At 38.3% G+C, this 19,469-nt stretch overlaps 1 protein-coding gene across 1 annotated transcript in view; it reads left to right on the top strand.

Moving 5' to 3' along the window:
* LOC111872611 (CUB and sushi domain-containing protein 3) overlaps positions 1-12,578 on the top strand; it is a 72,624-nt gene extending 60,046 nt beyond the window's left edge. The window contains exons 12-20 of the mRNA XM_023866685.2: positions 2,840-3,074; positions 3,712-3,885; positions 5,380-5,559; positions 6,290-6,526; positions 8,072-8,251; positions 9,040-9,213; positions 10,192-10,371; positions 11,160-11,268; positions 11,715-12,578. Coding sequence (XP_023722453.1) covers positions 2,840-3,074; positions 3,712-3,885; positions 5,380-5,559; positions 6,290-6,526; positions 8,072-8,251; positions 9,040-9,213; positions 10,192-10,371; positions 11,160-11,268; positions 11,715-11,988 — 1,743 coding nt within the window. The 3' untranslated portion in view covers positions 11,989-12,578. The remainder of the gene's footprint in view (positions 1-2,839; positions 3,075-3,711; positions 3,886-5,379; positions 5,560-6,289; positions 6,527-8,071; positions 8,252-9,039; positions 9,214-10,191; positions 10,372-11,159; positions 11,269-11,714) is intronic.
* The last annotated feature ends 6,891 nt before the right edge of the window (positions 12,579-19,469 follow it).

Raw genomic sequence — 19,469 nt, 5'->3', positions numbered from 1 at the left:
TCATCGTATTCAACTGTCAGTACATGTGGGGATGTGTAAAAATCAGTGCTTACATCTTCCCATGCTTCTGCTTGATTTGTCACTTCTCTCTGCAGAAACCATTAAAAAAGACCCCTTTCCCACAATTCTCTCTGCAGTGGCCCTTAAAAACGGCCATTTCCTCACTTCTCTCTCTGGAGTGACTCTTAAAAGGATAATTTTCTTACAATTCTCTGCTTGTCATTCCTATAGGCCTCTCCCTCTCTCCAAAGGCCTGGAGTGACCACCCTTCATGTCACCCTGCCTTAATAACTTGACCACATTCTCATAAATTCACTTTGACTCTGAGGATGAAGGCTGTATGTTCCTTGAAACATTGGCACTCTTGTACAAGACTACAGGTTACTGCAACCAAAGGACCACAATTTGAACACTAACTGCAATGTAAACATAAAATGTGACTTCACACATCTGCATTTTACCAAAATTGTCTCCAGCAATGTTAACAAAACAGACTGTAATATCTAATATCAATGTAACTTCCCTGTTGGTGGTATTCCATCAATTTCCTGTTACCTACTGCCGAGAGAATAATGTAATGGAATTACTGTGTACTACGCAAACCCTGTGTGATAGCTAAGGCTGGTATGGCAGCAAAGAAGCGATTAAAAGAATTGCAAATGAGGATTTGAACCACATCAAAATCCTCATTCCTAATTCTTTTAATGACAAGAGTAAACTTTAATGTCTTCTGGTATTTATGCATAAATATTATCATGAAAAATAGTTCCCTCTAGATGAGATTCAGACAACATTATATTTTGTAGGTCAGAGACGTCGTACGCTTACATGAAATTTATTGTATATTTCTAAATATTTTCTTGCAGATAGCTTTAAGAATTCTATTTTAAGGTCAAACTTGTAGTATATTGTCACGTGTTGGGTATGTCATGTGACAAATAACTTTACGTGTGTCTCGGATTTAGCGAATCTTTATTGGACTCTCACACTTACACACAGTACAATTATTATCACGTGCAGTGTCACTTGACTTCTGGCCCAATACTCCAATGGATGCTGGAACTTCACTGTTACTCTGGCGGCTGCTATATTTCAACTAACCCTTCTCAAGTCAAAGTCAAAGTCACATTGCGACTGATGGTCAGTCAGTCAGTAAGTCTTGGTGTTGAGCCCCATCTGGGGCTCATTACCAGATATTTATTACTGCTTGATCATTACGGTCGTGGTTTTGGGGTGCCCTCTCTGACGAGAGGACGGGTCTGTCTTTTATATATGCTGCTGGTCCTTGCCAGCACAGTCTTCCTCGGGTCTGAGTCCCTTGGAACTCTCGACCATATTCTACTGTCTCAGTTTTGAGACTTCCGTTTTCGTCACCTCCTACAACTTGCAGGGTCACGGTGGAGGTATTTGATCCCACCTTCCTAATTCCTCTCTTGTCAAAGTAGGGCTTTTATAACCTCTGCGGTTGTTATGCAATGAATCTTCTGTTGTCATGCAATGCTTCGAACAATTCGTTACCTTTCATCTCCTACGAAACACGTTTGTTTTCCCCAGGCAACGGCCTACTGTTATTGCATTGTTGCTGTGGGAACTCTCCATGTATTCATCATAACCGTAGAGACTCATTGTAGGCTGTTAACTTCCTATTGTGGCCATTGCTACGTGATGACCGTAAGATAGCACGTTACAATATTTATCTTGAGAAGCCATATTTCTTTTACCCATTTCCATCATTATGTTCTGTTGCACCTTTTTTTTCCCCTTGGCACTACAGCCCCAGTGGGCCTAGGCCTACCTCCATGAACTTCTCCGTTCACTTCAGTTTTTCTAGATCTTACACATTTGGTAGGACTCCTTGGGTGGGTGATCAACTCGTCGCAAGGCCTCTACCTGTACACAAACACAGAAAAATGCACACACAAAGTCTGTTGCACCTTCTCTGCCAAAAACATGAGAGCACCCAGGCTGATGGTTATAGTGTTTCATAAAAATGAGCGATAGCAGATTATTCATTCTAGTTCCAATAACAAAGACAAGGAATTGTTTATTTGTTTTGCGTTTTTTCTAAGGAAAAAAATATAAGAGGACCAGATATTAATTAACAGTGACTGGAATATCTGAGTGTTATACCATCCTTAACATTCCTTCCTTCCCCTCGGCTCTACAGCTGAGGGTGAGCTTAGGCCTCCTGAACAATCTGCCTCCATTCTTTTCTGTTCTTCACCTTTCCTCCCCATCCTTTCACTTTCATTTTATGGAGATCATCATGTACATCCACCAACCATCTCAGGTCCTTTCCTGATGTCGATTTCTGTCCAGTCCATCCATCTGAGGCTGATTGTCTGGTTTCTGAACAATTTAGTTTTTATGGTGTGAGGTTGTTACCCTCACACACAACCCCCAATCTCGAGGATCAAGTTATCCCTGTTCCTCTGTCTTGTACCCCTTGACCTGAACCGCATGGGCAATCCTACCAGTAGCTATGCTACCACCAGCATAGCTCTCAGGGTCTTAGGAGTACTCAAACCTGACCACCATAATAAGGTTGAGACACCATCAGTGGGGCCATCTTTAACAAGGTTTATTTATTATAAACTTTGATATATATAAATAAAGCATCCATACCATGGACAAAGAATGGATGCTTCTTCTAGTTAGGTATAAATTATGATACTGTCTTCGATCAACTGTTGGATACACAAAAAGAACATATATCAGTGAAGGGTGAGATATAATTTATCATGTCTTTAACATTTTCTCGCTCAAGAATGTTCTCTCCCCTGATTCTGTCAGGTACACAGGAAAACTTGTCATTCAAACAAAGAATCTACATTTGTAGGTTCTCTCATGTGGTCTTGGAGGAGAGTGGTCAGGCAAGGCCCCAGCATGTAAATACATTGACTGTGGTGTGCCTCCCAACATTGACAGTGGTCGATATGAACTCCTGAACACAACAACAACATATGGAAGCTTTGTCGAGTACTCTTGTCAGGAGGATTACTGGTTGGATGGCACAGAGAAGCAAATGTGTACCCGGGAGGGCAAGTGGTCAGCTGACACTCCAGCATGTGTCTGTAAGTTTTTATAAGTTTGTCTCTCTCACTTGACATTACATTGTATTACTTTCACAGACCTGAATCCCTAGTCACTCACCCCCCAGAGAATATTTCTGGTAACTTCATCAATTTATACTCATCTTCAGTCCCTACAATATCTGCAAGTACTTTGCAACAGAATTTGAGGCTCAGGCTTGCTTTGCAGTTTACTTAACTATTCTGCCAGTAACTCAAAATATACAGCAACAAATGATTGAATGACAGTGAATAATGAAATGGAAGTGATGTGGAAGGAAGTGCTCCTAGTCTAATTTAAGGCACCAGCTCAGCAGGTGCCTCAAGATACTCCAGAACCATATAGGATCTGGTTCAGGGTAATCAGTGTTCTGGCCGAGATGCAAGCTGAGGACATCCAGAATAAAATTCAGGAGGATTACCACTTTCTTAGTGAGAGATTGTTCAGTAACGTCATTCTGATTTCAACATTTTTTTTTTTACGTTCATATGACATTCATTCTGGCTTATGACTTTGATACATGAAACAAAGTCTTGAGGTTTCAATTTTTTTCTCAAACCCCATAACTTTAAGTTTTCTTTCAAATAATGAAACTCAAGCAACTGGTTTTTAAAAGAAAGTTTTTTTTTCTGCCTGCAGTGATCACCTGTATAGAACCAGAGCTGCCAGCTGGGAGTTACGTTGTAGGGTATGATTTCAACATACACTCAACAATTGAATATCACTGTGAGGCGGGTTATATTTTACGGGGTGTGGCAGTACACGAATGCACTATGCAGGGCGAGTGGTCTGGGGAAACGCCCACCTGTGAATGTAAGTTTCCAGATTGAGGTAACAGGTTCCTATGAAATGTGGAACTACAAAGTACCAGAATACAGAAACCTACAATTTACCAGCTCCACCACAAGAATAAAAGTAACAACAATAAGAATAACAACAAAAACAACAAGAAATGTTGTGTCTATATTTACTACTCCATTCCATATTCTGTGTCTAAAACATCTTTGAGGTTTGAAGGTATGCTTAGGAGCTGTCAACACAACAACAGCTGATCCTGACAGACCAAAACATGCAGTGTGATAATAATAAAATAACCCAAATATTAAACATTTTAATATATGTTTACAATCAACTGTTGTGTTTACAGCACCTAAGTATAATTTTGATACACGATGCACAACAGGATGCAGAAAATAAAGATCTTTGAATTTGCATCAACATCAGAAAGCAATGTTTTTCACAACATCAACACTGAAAGTTACTGGGCTTTGAATTCAATATACACTGGAAACCAAAACCGCTATACTGGAAATCCTGCTGAACACACAGGACGTTTGTTCCATAAATAATTAACATATAGCACACACTCAAAGATGTTGTAGACAAAGCAGGTAATCATTTTTGGAACATTCACAGTGAAACATGGAAAAGAATGTGCATATTAGCGCTATCATATTCGTCTGTGCATAGGTAACAGCTCAGAAATTACTGAATAAATTATCATGAAACCTGATATTCCAAGTCTTTGATGAAATTTGTAGACATATTCCAGTTTTAATTAAAATCAGAAACAAGTGAGTAGTTTACAACTAATTTCTTCAGATTTATGTTTCGAGGAAACTGTGTTGATTTGTACCTTATTCCTTTACTCTAATAGGAAGGTAAAATGATATTTTCATTGGTATCATAAAATACCAGAACGTTTTAAAACCACAAATTTGAATTAATAAATAAGATATGGTAAAACGGGAATGGGAAGATATACCTGAAATATTTTCAATTACATAATATATTATTCTTCTTCCTCTTTTGACATTTGACACTTCTCTTTTCATGTGGATCATCGTATATCCGGGCCCATCCAGCTACCTCTGTCTACCTAGAGCTCCTCCTCAGTCTCCTCAAATATATTATCTTCCTTCTGCATGACATTTTCCTGATCTGTTGTTCCCATTCTGAACTTCCTCTTGGGCATGTTCCTTTTGTTTCCACATTCTGAACCATTTTCTACTATTACTAATTTATATATATATATATATCTTTAAATTCTCTCCAATATTTTCACTTCTTGTATCCTCCCCCTTGATGTTTACTTCTATGCTTCTAAAAATCTCAGCTCAGTTACTGTTATTCTGCTAATATCTGCCTTTTTCCACATTCAAGATACTGTTCCACACACTACCGGTACCTAATCAACCAAAATAAACTCCGAGGTTTTACACCACAAGCAAACTATACCAACCGAGCGACCACTCCTTGTCAGGGAAGTTAGTGCCAACCAGTCCCTAATCAATCACCCTATTTCAGATGTGGACTGTGGCAAGGTAACTCAGCTGCTATATGGCTCTGTTACTTACACGAATGGTACCACATATCTCGGCAGTACAGTGACATACAGCTGTGTCAAAAACTACCGGCTTGTGGGTGTTGCTTCCAGGCGGTGTCTAGAGAATGGACAGTGGAGTGATGAGTCTCCTAGATGTGAGGGTAAGTTCACTGTTTTATATCCATCTGTATGCCTTTCCCAGCACTTATTAATCTTTTGGATTTGGGAACCAGAAATTGGAATTCCCAAAACCATAAGCTCCTCTCTATTTTTCATAATATTTTATTTAGATATTTTAAAATAATGAGTGACTATAATAATAAACAGTTAACCATTTTTCTGTGATAGGGTTATACTAAAAGTTTCAGAGGTTTCCTGTAAAAAAAAATGATATAATAATAAAGACATGATTTATTATTATTATGAACCAGTATGTTGTGATAATATTATATAATTCAGTAACAAGTAAAAATCATCTCTGTCTTATATAGACATTTGATAATAGTAGATATTAAAACACAAAATAAATGCCAAGTAAAATCATTCAAAAATTGAAAGAAAAGTTATCATTCTTAAAATAAAAATTTAAAACACACAAAGCATTGATTGCCTGAGCCAATTGCTCTGATTTTTTTTCATTTTTCCAATTTCTCGACTGATTTATCTTGGAATTTTTGAAAACATACAAATACACCTACAAATGTCAGAAAGGAATTCCCATATGGAAGCAGTAGCTTTCACGGATACTCTGATAAGATTTGGAGGGAAATAGAAATTCCGATACTAAACACAGAGAACATCTAAATCCATGGACAGTGCTGCTTTCCCTTGCTACGGTACAGATGTAGTAAATAACTGCAGACAGTCAATGAGTTAAACTTTCTCTTGCAGAGATCAGATGCCCGGAGCCTGTCCTGGCAGAGCACAGTATACTGTCTGTGACGGGCAATGACCGGGTGTATGGGCGTACACTGATCCGAACAGCAGATTCTGGAATGTCACTTACTACATACAAGATAGGGTCACTGGTGAAGTATCGCTGTGAGAGAGGTTACAAGGTGGTTGGGGAGCCACTCAGTACCTGCGAGGACTCAGGAAAATGGAGTGGTGACGTGCCCCAGTGTGTCTGTAAGTAGTTTTGCTCTACTGCATGCACTTCTATGTCAACAGTTGCTGCCAAGCGAAGTGAAGATGCAACATGTGAAACCGAGGCACAGATGCCTTAAATACATACATTGACATGTTTATATAATACTAAATTAAAGAAAACATCTTAAATGGAATTATTGACTTGGGGTGATAGAAAACTTTAAACTGTGGATCATTCCTGGGTGTCAGATGAGGGTGGCAACTATTACCGTCCCTCTCTACCTCCTTTTCTCTTCTTCTTCTTCTTCTCCCACACACGTTGGTCGCACTTGTAGGTACTTCTTTCTTGTACTAAATTTTATCTCAGGGTTATTTAATTTATAAGGAGGTGAGGTTTGTTGATTCGGTAGAGCTGAGAGTCTCTTTATCTCAGAGCCTTGAACGGGCCACAACTCTGAGAAGGAATTAATGAACACAAACTGCAGAAGCACATATCAAGTTTAGACGAATTATATTATTGAACACTTGTTTAGCCACTTTTTAATACAGCTTCAAATCAGTAACTTTCATGTCTAACGAGTCCCGGTGTGTGACTTCTTGAGTCTGATTGATTCGGAGCCCGGTGTGTGACTTTTTGCGTCTAATTCTAACGAGTGCAGCTTTCTGACTGACTTCGACAACTGATTTCTACTCGGACCTTCAAGTCCTTGTTTCCTCAGCGTCTCTGCCCTGTCACACCCTTAAATTTTAGTGATTGGCTATATTTGAAAAATAGGAATATCTTAATTAGATATTCCTCCACTCTGTACAAGGGTTTAAGGATTTTTGACTCCAACGTATTTCTGTCAGAATTTAACAAATGTTTAAGCGTCGCTTGGGCCCTAAAAACTTCACTCTTTTTAAGTTATGGCATGCACAAACTGCCAAGTATTGAATTCACAAAGGATTTCTTTAGCTATTCTTCAACGTAACTTTCCTCTAATAAACCTTTGACGGGTGTCTTCCTGTTTCTTGTTGTAAGCGTGGGAAGACGCTAACTCTTACATACAAGAATTGACCTATGTCTCACTACCCTTATTCACTGCATTCCATTTTGAACAATTAAGCTTTCAAATTAATAAAGTTGGTTACCTTAAATAAGTTGCGTAGCAGTGGGACCGTTACACAACTGGACCTGAGTGGCTGAAGACAGGATTTAGCACTATGTTTCTGATGGTTTCCTGCTTCATTAACTTTTTCACCCTGAAGGTGGAGGCAGAATATCAGGCTCTCAGTCACTACAGATGTTACAGTTCACAAAACTCTACTTTGCTCACTATGTACAAAATTTGCATACTTTCCTCCTTCCCCATATTACAGTAAAATATCGGTGAACTATTCTAGACAGCCTCCTCTCCAGTGGCTACTGGAGTTCTGTCCCAAGATAAGAGTATTAAACTGATCACTTATCTGCATCTAATGCATATGTTTAGAATATGTGGAACTATCCATCTGCTGCCCCAACTTGAGCTTGACAAGAGCACATTACATGTGACTGCTTGTGAACCAATTCACTTCCAAGCTTTGTGCTTTCATTCTAACCAGATGTGGACTGCAGAGAACCCGAGAGGCTAGCACATGGCAAGTATGCACTTGCATCCAATGCTACATATTATGGAGCAGCTGTCCTCTATGAATGTGATGCCAACTATGAACTAGATGGACATGGAAGACGACTCTGCCTTGAAAATGGTACCTGGTCATCCGAAACACCACAGTGCAAGGGTAAGTCCTGCTAAGAAATGCAACCATACATGATTATCGTTAACCCACTGTATACCAATAATGACCCTGACGTGAGGGCACAGTGAAAGGGCAAAGGACTACTTCAGGAGTCTCTGACTCGACATTTTACAGGTGATTGGATGCCTTTGGGCATCTAAGCAGGATTATGTAACCAGGAATTGCATCACTTACAGAAGGGCATTGATAAACTTCTGCCAGACTGCACATTGTCAAGCCCAGGAGACTGTGCTATACATAGTCACTGCTATGAAAATCATAAATCTAACTGGACTGCAGGTGTTCTTTGCTATTTATTTAGTTGTTTTTATTCTTATCATTTCTTGCATCATTTATAAAACAGCCTAAGATCACTTCTTTTATTTAACAAATGTCTTAAATTTCTTTCATTCTTGCATAGCTTACATAGCTCAAGCAATCTGGAGTTGGGACTCCATCACAGAGCCTTAGGTTCAATCCTGCATATTTTCATGTGACGTTTCAGTTGTATGAAGTGCCACTGGGTAGCTTTTACTTTGAATTTCTTCAGCCTTTTCCCAGCTAATCATCGTTTCACCACTGCTCCATACTATTTCATCACTATTCCCTGAGGTATGCAGTGGCACTAACCAGGCAGCACATTATAACAATGCTGTGTTTTTATGTTGGGGTCTTTAGCTCAGTACCTGGCTGTTTGCATAGTGAGGAAGTCAGTTACAATTCCCATTCACTCAACGTAGTTTCAGTTCCATTTTAGAACAGTTTCCAAGTCACAGGAGAATTTGTTTCAGAGGTTCTGTGTGGATACCCTGAAAAAGATGATGATATGGCAGTGCAAGTGATGACCCGAAGCATTGGAGGAATTGCTAAGTACTCATGTCCTCGAGGACAGTACATGGTGGGCAACTCAACGAGAATCTGTCTGAAGAAGGGCACTTGGAGTGGGTTAATGCCTGTATGCAAATGTGAGTTAGAAAGCATTCTTTCTTTCATGTTCGAACACACAACATTGTGCATAGTAACCATACAAATGCAACAAGCGTATGCTTAAGTACTCCTTGCCTCTACAGCCCTCCTTACTGACAGATGTCCATTCTCCTCTCCTTTGGCATCCATCTCTCTACATCTTCCAGCCATCTCAATGTAGGTCTTCTCACTTTTCTTCTCTCATCTGGATTATTTTCAAATATTTTCTTACGTACTTTTGTTTGATCCATTCTAATTGCATGTCCCAACTACTCCAAAATTCTTCTGTTGATATCTGCTACCGGATCAGGAGTTTTATATGATTCTCTCAATTCTTGGTTGGTTCTGGCTCTCCAGATAACTTCCCCAATTACTGGTTCATACATCTTCCTCAGAACTTCACTCTCCCACATATATGACGTAAGTTTATTCTCTCACTTAATAACATCAATACACCTCATAATACTCATATTTTTATTAGCCCAACATGTTTTGGCCTTACAACCACTATCAAGGGCATACACCCACAGCTATCAAGAAGTTACCACCAACACTGCAGTCCAAATAACAAATTCGGTTCAAAATAATATTTAATTGTTCTGTACATAATTAGAATAATTTTTAAAATAACATACCTCAGGTTAAAACTCTTCTCAGTAATTATAATTAATATTTTGTGCATGAAATTTTATAAAATTCTTATATGACAACTGTCTTATGTGAATAAAATCGTAGACTGAGTTATTTTATTCCCAAATACATAATTTTAAGGTAAGTGCTATCACATGTCACATTTACAAGGGAATCATATGGAATATATATGCCAGTTTTTCTGATTACACAAAGTTCTATCAAGAATGCTTCTTCCTTCCCAGTTTTAACCTATTCACAGTTCATTATTACTTACTCACAATAATCAAACATATCAACATAAGTCTGTAAATGTATTTAATCTGAGATTGGTTATAATCCCATAGATGTGGACTGCAAACATCCAGGGCCAATAGAAAATGGCCGTGTGATTGTGATGAACCAGACCACAACATACAACAGTGCTGTGGAGTACCACTGTGTGCCCCATTATGAGCGCATAGGGCCATACTTGAGAAAATGCATGGAGGATGGCACATGGTCTGGAGAGGAACCTCGGTGTGAAAGTAAGTATCACCAGCAGAAACTTACGTACCCTCTGCAGACTTCTGCAAGCCAAATGTGTAAGTTACCGATACAAATTTCTTTGTGGAATGTTCACTCAGTCATGGTACTGATTGCAAATACTGCAAAAATAAGGATTGGCCTCCTCCTCCTCCTTCATCAGCCTTTTCATTTTAGGCATACTGAGACCTCTTTAAGGTATTATGATACCAAATCCTTCCATCATTTCAGAGGTATGCAAATGTGTATGTATGTATGTCTTCCAAACCTCCATTTTTCCTTTAAGCTGATGTTTTAAAATACTTTTTCGAATCTTGTCACATCTCAGTCTATCAAAATATCCTTCCCAGCTTCTGTATTGCTCTACAAATTCTGTTGTTCGTGAAATTTGCAGTTTACTAATAATTTCTTTATTTATCTTACAGTCCAAAAAGCTGTACCATGCAGTCCTCCCTAGGAACAAATTTCTGCTGATATCAGGCTTTCATCATCAGTATTTGTTAATGTCCATAACTCACTATGATATGATAATGTTTGTCTAGCAAGTGTTACTTATATTTATGTTGTTGCCTGCCTGGAAACTAATGATGGTTTCAAGATCTTTGTAACTTTTACATTCAAATTCTTCTCTCCTTCAGAGGATTAAACTCTTAATTTGTTCTTATCAACAATGCATATCTTGTTTCTAATTGCTTCTATTCCTTTAAAAGCAGCAAATTTTAGTTTTTAAGTATTTGTCTCAATGTTTTGAACTTAGTATGCAAATAAATTAATCAGCTCTGTTTTGCAGTGACTACAGGTGAGGAAAATGAGCCACAGAACCTGGGGCTGTCAATTGGTATTGGAGCTGGTGTGATTCTGTTCCTGCTTGTTGTCGTGGGACTGATCTACTTGAGACTGTAAGTAATTTGTATCTCATTTTTTTACTTATAGTTTATTTACAGATGCTTTTAATAGCTCAGACTCTACAGCATAAAATGGTAGGATGATTAGTGAGTAATAAATTGAAGGGAAGTGAAAGATAAATGGCTGTTGCCTATTTTTAAATACTATTCCAGCAACTGAATGGAGGAACTGAGATAAACTGTGAGAAATCTCAATCATGATAGACAATCTCAGGGCCAAGATATGTACCAAGACCTACTGAATACAATACAAACGTGCTTTCTATTGACTGCAACATTTAGTCAGATGCAATAGTTATGTCTGGAAATATGGCACATGTAAAATTCTTGGATAAATTAAATTTAAGTAAAATATGTCTACCAAGATATAACCAAGAAATATAAAAGTTAAGTCAATGTGACTGTATTAACAAACTCAGAAATTTTAAATTATTTTTCAGACGAAAAGCAACGCCAGTAAAGAACACAGAAAATGTTGAAGGTGCAGTACGAAAAGAGGACCAGAATGCAGCTGTGATGTCCTACGCAACACTAAATGATGGCAATGCTTACGGTATGCCAAACCATACCAATATTTATGAAAATATTCATGAAGACAACATGTATGATGCACCTTATGAAGAAACATCACATCGTCACCACTATGAACCCACACCGATCAGTAGGGGGACAATGAGACCAATGGTCACAATAAACGGAGTGGCAGTTCGTTGAGTGTAGACTGTGACTATTAATCAACTTATCACAAGTGATTCTGAAATCAACTACAAAAACTAATGAATTTATTTATATGTTAAAACTGAGCAGGAAAATAGTTGATGCTCATTTAAACTGTATATATGAGATGTGCAAGACCACAGTTTTTATAACAGTTTGCCATCTTAGAAAATATATAGAGTTCTACTTTTGTAAGTTGTTTGTATTTTCCAAAGCAAATGGACATTTCTTTCTATATAATAACTTTGTTGATGCTGGCATGTAGCATTGTAAGCGATTATCAAAATTAGAGAGGAATCAAACATTCTGCCTCCTTCTTCAGGGTATTTTTGGATGGAGGAATTATGTTCCCCTGAAACAGTGGTAACCACCTACAAGACTACACAACATCAAACCCAGAAGACAACAATATAAATTCTCACCACCAAGAAAATCTCAAATCTCATAGCCAGACACTGTTACCCAACTGTAGCTCAGAGATCAGATCCATGAATGAATGAATGAATGTACGTATGAATATTATGTAGAAACACTTTGTATAATAGCTGCTTGTTTGTGTGTGAATAAAGATGATTTGTTATCTTGCATTGAACTGTTAATCGTGTGTGAGTGAATACAACTCTAGATTATATTCAAATGGCACAAGCCATATTTTTTTCATTTCAACAATACAGAACTGAAGTAAGAAAATATATCCATGATGAGGGGTGCAGAATGAAGGCTATGTAACCTGTTCAAAGTCACTATTCATGCATTCGGAATACTGAGGGAAGCCATGGAAAACCACAGTCTGAATAATCATTTCAAAGCCAGATTTTGAACTGGGTATCTTAATGCAAGTCACCTGCTTTACCACTGCCTGTTATGAATCTGCAGACTAAACAATAATGATAATCCCTCCCTCCCTTTGTGTTGTATGGGTGCAAATCTTGGTCTCCTGTTCTGAAGGAAGGAAAATCATTTGAAACATAACATTCAACTAAACCAAATTTATAAATTCAAATATGAGGGTGAGTCAGCAAATAGGTCACAAATGGATATAAAATATGGGATATTTGAACCTGGAGAAAACATTTATTTCTTGATATATCCTCCCACCAACATTGATACACTTGCCCCATCTCTTTACCAGTGTGTCGAAACCCGCAGCATAGAAGACTTTTGATTGTTTTCTCATCCAATTCCACCAACTTCGTTTTGTCATTCCTGACTTTCAAACGTCTTGAGAGAATTTTTCAACCCAGCTGTGAACTGATATACACGTCAAACACTTCCCGCAATAAATATTAAATATTTCTTTATGAATATCCTTTGCATTGGGTCCTTCTGCCCACAAAAAAGGCACAACAGAACGCTGCTCTTTTGTATTACACTCCTCAAGCATGGTCAGCATTTTGACTACTGAAACCAGCCTCCAAAAAAGTGCGTGCACGTCTGCTATCTAGACTGGCATGAAACTGGACTGCGCTGCTACCTAATGATGTATATAGAAAATTTATGATTTGCATTACAGCCGTTCCACTTCTGTTTATAACCTATTTACTGATTTTCTCTTGTAAAATACAATGTATCTCCACTGAAAAGACTAACTGGTTAATGCTGTATGAAGAAATGATAGCTGTTTATTGTGAGAACCATACAAAATGCATAAATTCATTGTGTGAGTAAAATACAGACTTCTTTATTGTTAAAGAACATATATAAAATTGTCACTGTGGATAAGGAAACAGATGACCCATCCACTGCAGAAAACTTCCCTGAAAATAATTATTGATTTAAACAGGCAAGCAATGAGTATTCATACCAGTGTTTAAACTGAATATTGGCAGAGTTTAAATTGATTTTTGTTGTAGATATTTAATTGTAAACTTCAGGCAATTTAAAAAGTCATTCTTCAAGATATGTTACTTGTAATTCCCACAGTCAACAGATACGTAAATTCATGTTAGCAAAACCTGTGTTTACACTGCATGTTTGCTTTACAGTGAATCTTAAATGAATTTCAAATTCATCAAAGTACACAAAAACACAAACATGTGTAGCAATGATGTTCAAAAGAAACCGCTCATATACTCAGGGGTGACAAATATGCCACAGGCATTTTTTTGCTCCTAAGTTTGCATACAGATTTACAAATCGCTTACCCAATTTAGTATGTTAACTCTAGGCCGCGCCATAGCTCAAGCGGTTAGTCCCTGGCTTCCCACTGCAGCGGACCGGGTTCGGTCCCGGGTCTGGTCAAGCGGGATGTGTGGTGGACAAATTGGCGCTGGGGCAGGTTCTTTCCGAGTACTTCGGTTTTCCCTGCCAATCTTCATTCCACCAATTGCTTCACAATCACCCTCACCTATCATCTGGGGCTGGTACAATAGGTCAGAAGTGGTCACAGTACAAGGGCCTTAGTCCCACCCCACTAGCAATAAAAAAATGTAAACTCTAAACAAAGTTCATTAATGTACAGATAGATATAACCTGGCTGTTCAGATTTCCCAGAAAGAACAGGAAAACCATCTTAAAGAAAAGAATAGGAGGATGTGGGCTGGATTAATCTGGCTCATGATAGAGTCCAGGGTTGGGTTCTTGAGAACATGGTAGTAAACCTTCAGGTTCCATAAAATGCATACATTTTGACTAGCTGGGCAACTATTAATTTCTGATGGACTGTGTTCCATGGGGTTAATTTGTTGTGTCATAGAATCAATGAACCATTACTTTTTTTTAAATTACCTGGACTCCATGAATGGTAAGCATCAGACAAGAGAAATACTTCACAAGGACAAGATTTAGAATGGTGTACATAGGTTCATACGTCCCCGAAAATATCTGGAACAAAATTAAAATCATTTTGCCCTTTAACTTGTATTCAGGGATGTGAAAATGCATATCTGGAGATGCAGCTAGTGTAATTCTCCAAAATATTGGTATGTGGTGTCATAATCGAGANGGTTCATACGTCCCCGAAAATATCTGGAACAAAATTAAAATCATTTTGCCCTTTAACTTGTATTCAGGGATGTGAAAATGCATATCTGGAGATGCGTAATTCTCCAAAATATTGGTATGTAGTATCATAATCGAGAATAGCACGATCTGCATAGTTTTCTTCAATCTACCTCACAATTAAATGCAACCTAATTGATGGTAACCTTCTGGCCACATAAATCACTTTGCATTATTAAAAAAATGAAACGAAAAGCCTAAACAGAGGAAGTTCACATTCATCAGTTTAAAGTGTTTTGAAATTAATTTCTAAAAACAAAAGCCTAACTTTGGACGTTTGCGTTATTTCTAAAATTATGGTTGGCCTTATGATTAAATCTACTGCAGATACAGTATCTGACTGTAACGTCTGAAGCCCGCACGATCTGTGACGACGTTATCGACAAATATAGACTGTGGTACCTTCAGCCTACAATTGGTCAGGGGAGCTCTGGAGAAACTGCATCTGCGTAACACTATTGTGACAAGGACGGTTGCAAACCGGCCAATGACTCCATATTTAATACTAGTATTTAAGCATTAGTACCCAGAATTAAATATAATAAATTTCACAAAGTTAATAGAAAGTCCATCGAGTGTAACAATTTGTAGGTCACTTTTTTATCACTTCTGCCTTACATGTTTCGGTTTGACACAACCATCATCAGAGGCACTTACTACAATTATGAAAACACTGTCGTTGTTTATGATGTTCACAGTTATGTTTGTTGTGTGGACGCTGCTACAATATGTTGACGTGTAAAAGCACAACACTTGCTAGGATAGTTGAGTACACTATCAAATTCTCACTTTTCATCCGAAACTGNCACTCATTATTCCCCTGCGGGAAATGGTGACGTGCTAGACATTGTGGTTCACAAAAATATCAGAGTGTCAGATGTTATCGTCTCTGATATTTTGGACTCAGATCACCTACCAATAGTATTCCACATACTGGATCACGTTAAAATTAGGAATCTTTCGGAACCCATTGAAAAATTTACAGATTGGGAGCGGTTTCAACTAGAAACTAGAAATTAATTCGGGGGTAGAAGCCGATAGNAAACCATGAACATCGGGTGGAGGCTAGAGTTCAAGCTCTGCTGGAAACCGTAGATGACAACCACCCTCAAAGGAATCAGACCATGTGACGTTCAGAAATTAATAAATTCCCTGAAATTATAAAAGGCCTGTGGAATTGACGACATCCCAAATGAATGCCTCAGGCACCTTCCAAGATGACCATTGGTTCACCTAGCCCATTTATTCAATCATTATTTTCGGCTTTCTCATTTTCCAAATACTTGGAAGGAAGTAAAAGTAATAACTTTACCCAAACCGGGTAAAGACCCGAAATTTCCTGAAAATTTAGGTCCGATCAGCCTCCTGTCCACGACAGGAAAACTGTTCGGAAAAGTAATCTTGAAATTCCTCCGTAAACATATTGAAGAAAGAGGCCTGCTGAACGCAAGTCAGTTTGGTTTTCGTGCACGTCACAGCACGACATTGCAATGTATGAGGCTGGTGGACCACGTGACCCTTAATTTCAACAATAAAATGTCTACGGCTGCAGTGTTCTTGGACATTGAAAATGCCTTTGATACCACGTGGCACTCAGGAATGCTGTATAAGTTATCAAAATTGGAATTCTCTAACTGTTTGACCAAGCTAATTGGGTCCTTTCTTCCTTAGCGTACATTCAGGGTCTCGGTTGAAGGCAAAATGTCAATGCCAAGGGAAATGCAAGCAGGGGTGCCACAAGGTTCCGTCCTTTCTCCTACTCTTTTCAGCTTGTACATAAATGATGTCCCCCACACTCATGGTGTTCACCTGGCCCTCTTTGCAGACGACATCTGTCTATATGCGACAAATCGCATGGAGGGTTTTATTGTTAGAAAACTCCAGCACGGTCTCAGCTCAATGGAGACCTGGTGTGAGCACTGGTATATTAAAATTAGTGAAGATAAGACTCAGAGGGTCTACTTCTCTCGTGGTCGTCGACCGCCTGAGTTTTGTCTTACTCTAAATGGAAGAAATATTCCATTTGTAAATAGTGCAAAATATCTAGGTGTAATCTTCGATAAGAGAGTGACATGGAGATTACACATAGAAATGATCGAAGCCAAGGCCTTCAGAACAATCATTAGAGTATATTCCCTATTTAAAAGTGAGCGATTGATCGTTAACATTAAACTGACCCTCCATAAAGCTCTTATTAGATCCGTAAGATTCTCCGCACCATTGGCATTTTTCCACGGTGCACACCGGTCTGCGAATTGCACATGGCATTCAAAATTCCATACGTATATGATTTTATAACAAAATTATGCAGGCAACAAGCAGAAGTCAAACAAAATCATGAAAATGAGAATATTCACAACATTGGACAAGGCGAAGCCTGACATAGAATGTATAAGGTCTTAAACTTGGCGGTGGTCAGGCATACGACCGTTCAAGTGACTAGACTACCGTGGTAGCAAATTATACTAGAAATAGAGCATAATCTACTGTGCAATGCCTGGATTGACAGAGGTCTTGTGTATATTGTACATAGAAAGTAATTAAGACTAGAATTAAATTGCAAATATAATTCAGTACTGACAATGGACTGACTAAGGCTGACAAATGACAGACCTGACCTCTTGTCAGAGAGGGCGCCCCAAATGGACAGGACAGCAACTTTCACAAAGAAGAAGACATCTGGTCATGAGCCCCAGCTGGGGCTCAACACCAAGACAGACGGACTGACTGAATGTCAGTTGCAACATGACTTTGACTTTGACTTTGACTCTGACTTGAATGTGCGGCAATGTGATACTGACCTAGGAGTGAGTGTTGTCAGTTAGACCGGCGAAACCCTATGTTAGTATGTGGGATGTTCCCACAGTGTGTATGCATAAAACATCTAGTAAAGCCCATATATATATAAGAACTAACGAGATTACTTAATAATTAGCAATGGGCAGAATTAAATAAGACTTCATAATTTCATGAAAGGCATTTTATTGACTGTTAAGCTTGCAGAAAGTTAAAATCAGAACTGGCAGTTCATGAGATCTGTGGTTCACACGACAGTAAAGCTCCTCATGCCTTTAGTTCATCAGTGTGCAGGCGACATGATAGGTGTTGATCGTTTTCTTAATCACCTAGAAATAGTTTTATGTCATAAATCAATTTTGTGCAGTTTGCATGACCTGCTGGCCACCAGACACAGATGGATAAGACAAAGAGAAGACCGTATTTTTCAACATGATACCTATAGTAGATAGATACCAATGTCACTGAATGCCATGTTCCTGCTAAAGGTGATGGTGAACATAAACTAAAAGTCTTTGGAAAAAAATTGAAGTCCCATTAATGAAATCACGGGTATTCAGATACAATTCAGAATTAGATCATCTGTATAATGGGCAAAAACAAATAAAATGCGCCCAAGAAGAAAGTTAGCTTTTCCCTAACAAGAGGGCACTGGAAGGATAGGGAGTGTGTGTGAAAGTTGGCTCATTCAGTGTTAGAAGTTTCTGAAATCCATGGATGGAAGTACAGTAGCTGAACGGGAACCAAAAGATGTACATCATTTAGAAGGACAAAGACTGCTTTGGTCTGTACTGCACAATTTTACAACTGAAGGGACAATTATAATGAGATTGGAACAGTGAGTATCGTAACAGTAATTCTAATTTTGCCTATCTTAATCACTGGAAACAGTTTAATGGTCGATAATTCTATGCAATGATGACTGATCATTTGTAAGGTTAAATTCGTTCCATTTTTGAATGAGCCGTTCCACAAATTCTCTGCAACGCCATTTGCTACCTCAGTCTTTTTTATTTCAAAGGCAGTTCATTTGGATTGACTGTCTGCATTAGTGTAACAGAGTCGATAGATACGTGTGATGTTGAGGGTCATTCCAAAATTAAATTTATTATATTTGAATTGTTTCATTTTTGGTCCATTACACTATCAATCACAAAGTTAATAGAAAGTCCGTCGAGTGTAACAATTTGTAGGTCACTTTTTTATCACTTCTGCCTTACATGTTTCGGTTTGACACAACCATCATCAGAGGCACTTACTACAATTATGAAAACACTGTCGTTGTTTATGATGTTCACAGTTATGTTTGTTGTGTGGACGCTGCTACAATATGTTGACGTGTAAAAGCACAACACTTGCTAGGATAGTTGAGTACACTATCAAATTCTCACTTTTCATCCGAAACTGTTTTTAAGTTAAAACATTTGATGTAAAATGCTAAGCTCCTCCTTGTTAATTCATCCCGAAGATGGGAGATGTCAGCTTGAGGTTGTATGGCTGCAAAGATATTGTATTACATTAGGTTTTATATATTATTACATATTTTTTTGTTTAGTGTTGTGTTTGATCCTTGCTTACCTTATGGTCAGATGTTTCCTATGTGCTGTGTGTTGTGTAGTGCAGTGGGACTTCTACGTTGGTGTTATTTAAAGCCTTGTGTGTTATGACGTGGTCGGGGGTGT

This window comes from Cryptotermes secundus, unplaced genomic scaffold, assembly GCF_002891405.2.
Source record: "Cryptotermes secundus unplaced genomic scaffold, Csec_1.0 scaffold995, whole genome shotgun sequence".
Classification (NCBI taxonomy): domain Eukaryota; kingdom Metazoa; phylum Arthropoda; class Insecta; order Blattodea; family Kalotermitidae; genus Cryptotermes; species Cryptotermes secundus.
This window is presented reverse-complemented; position numbering and strand designations above follow the sequence as displayed.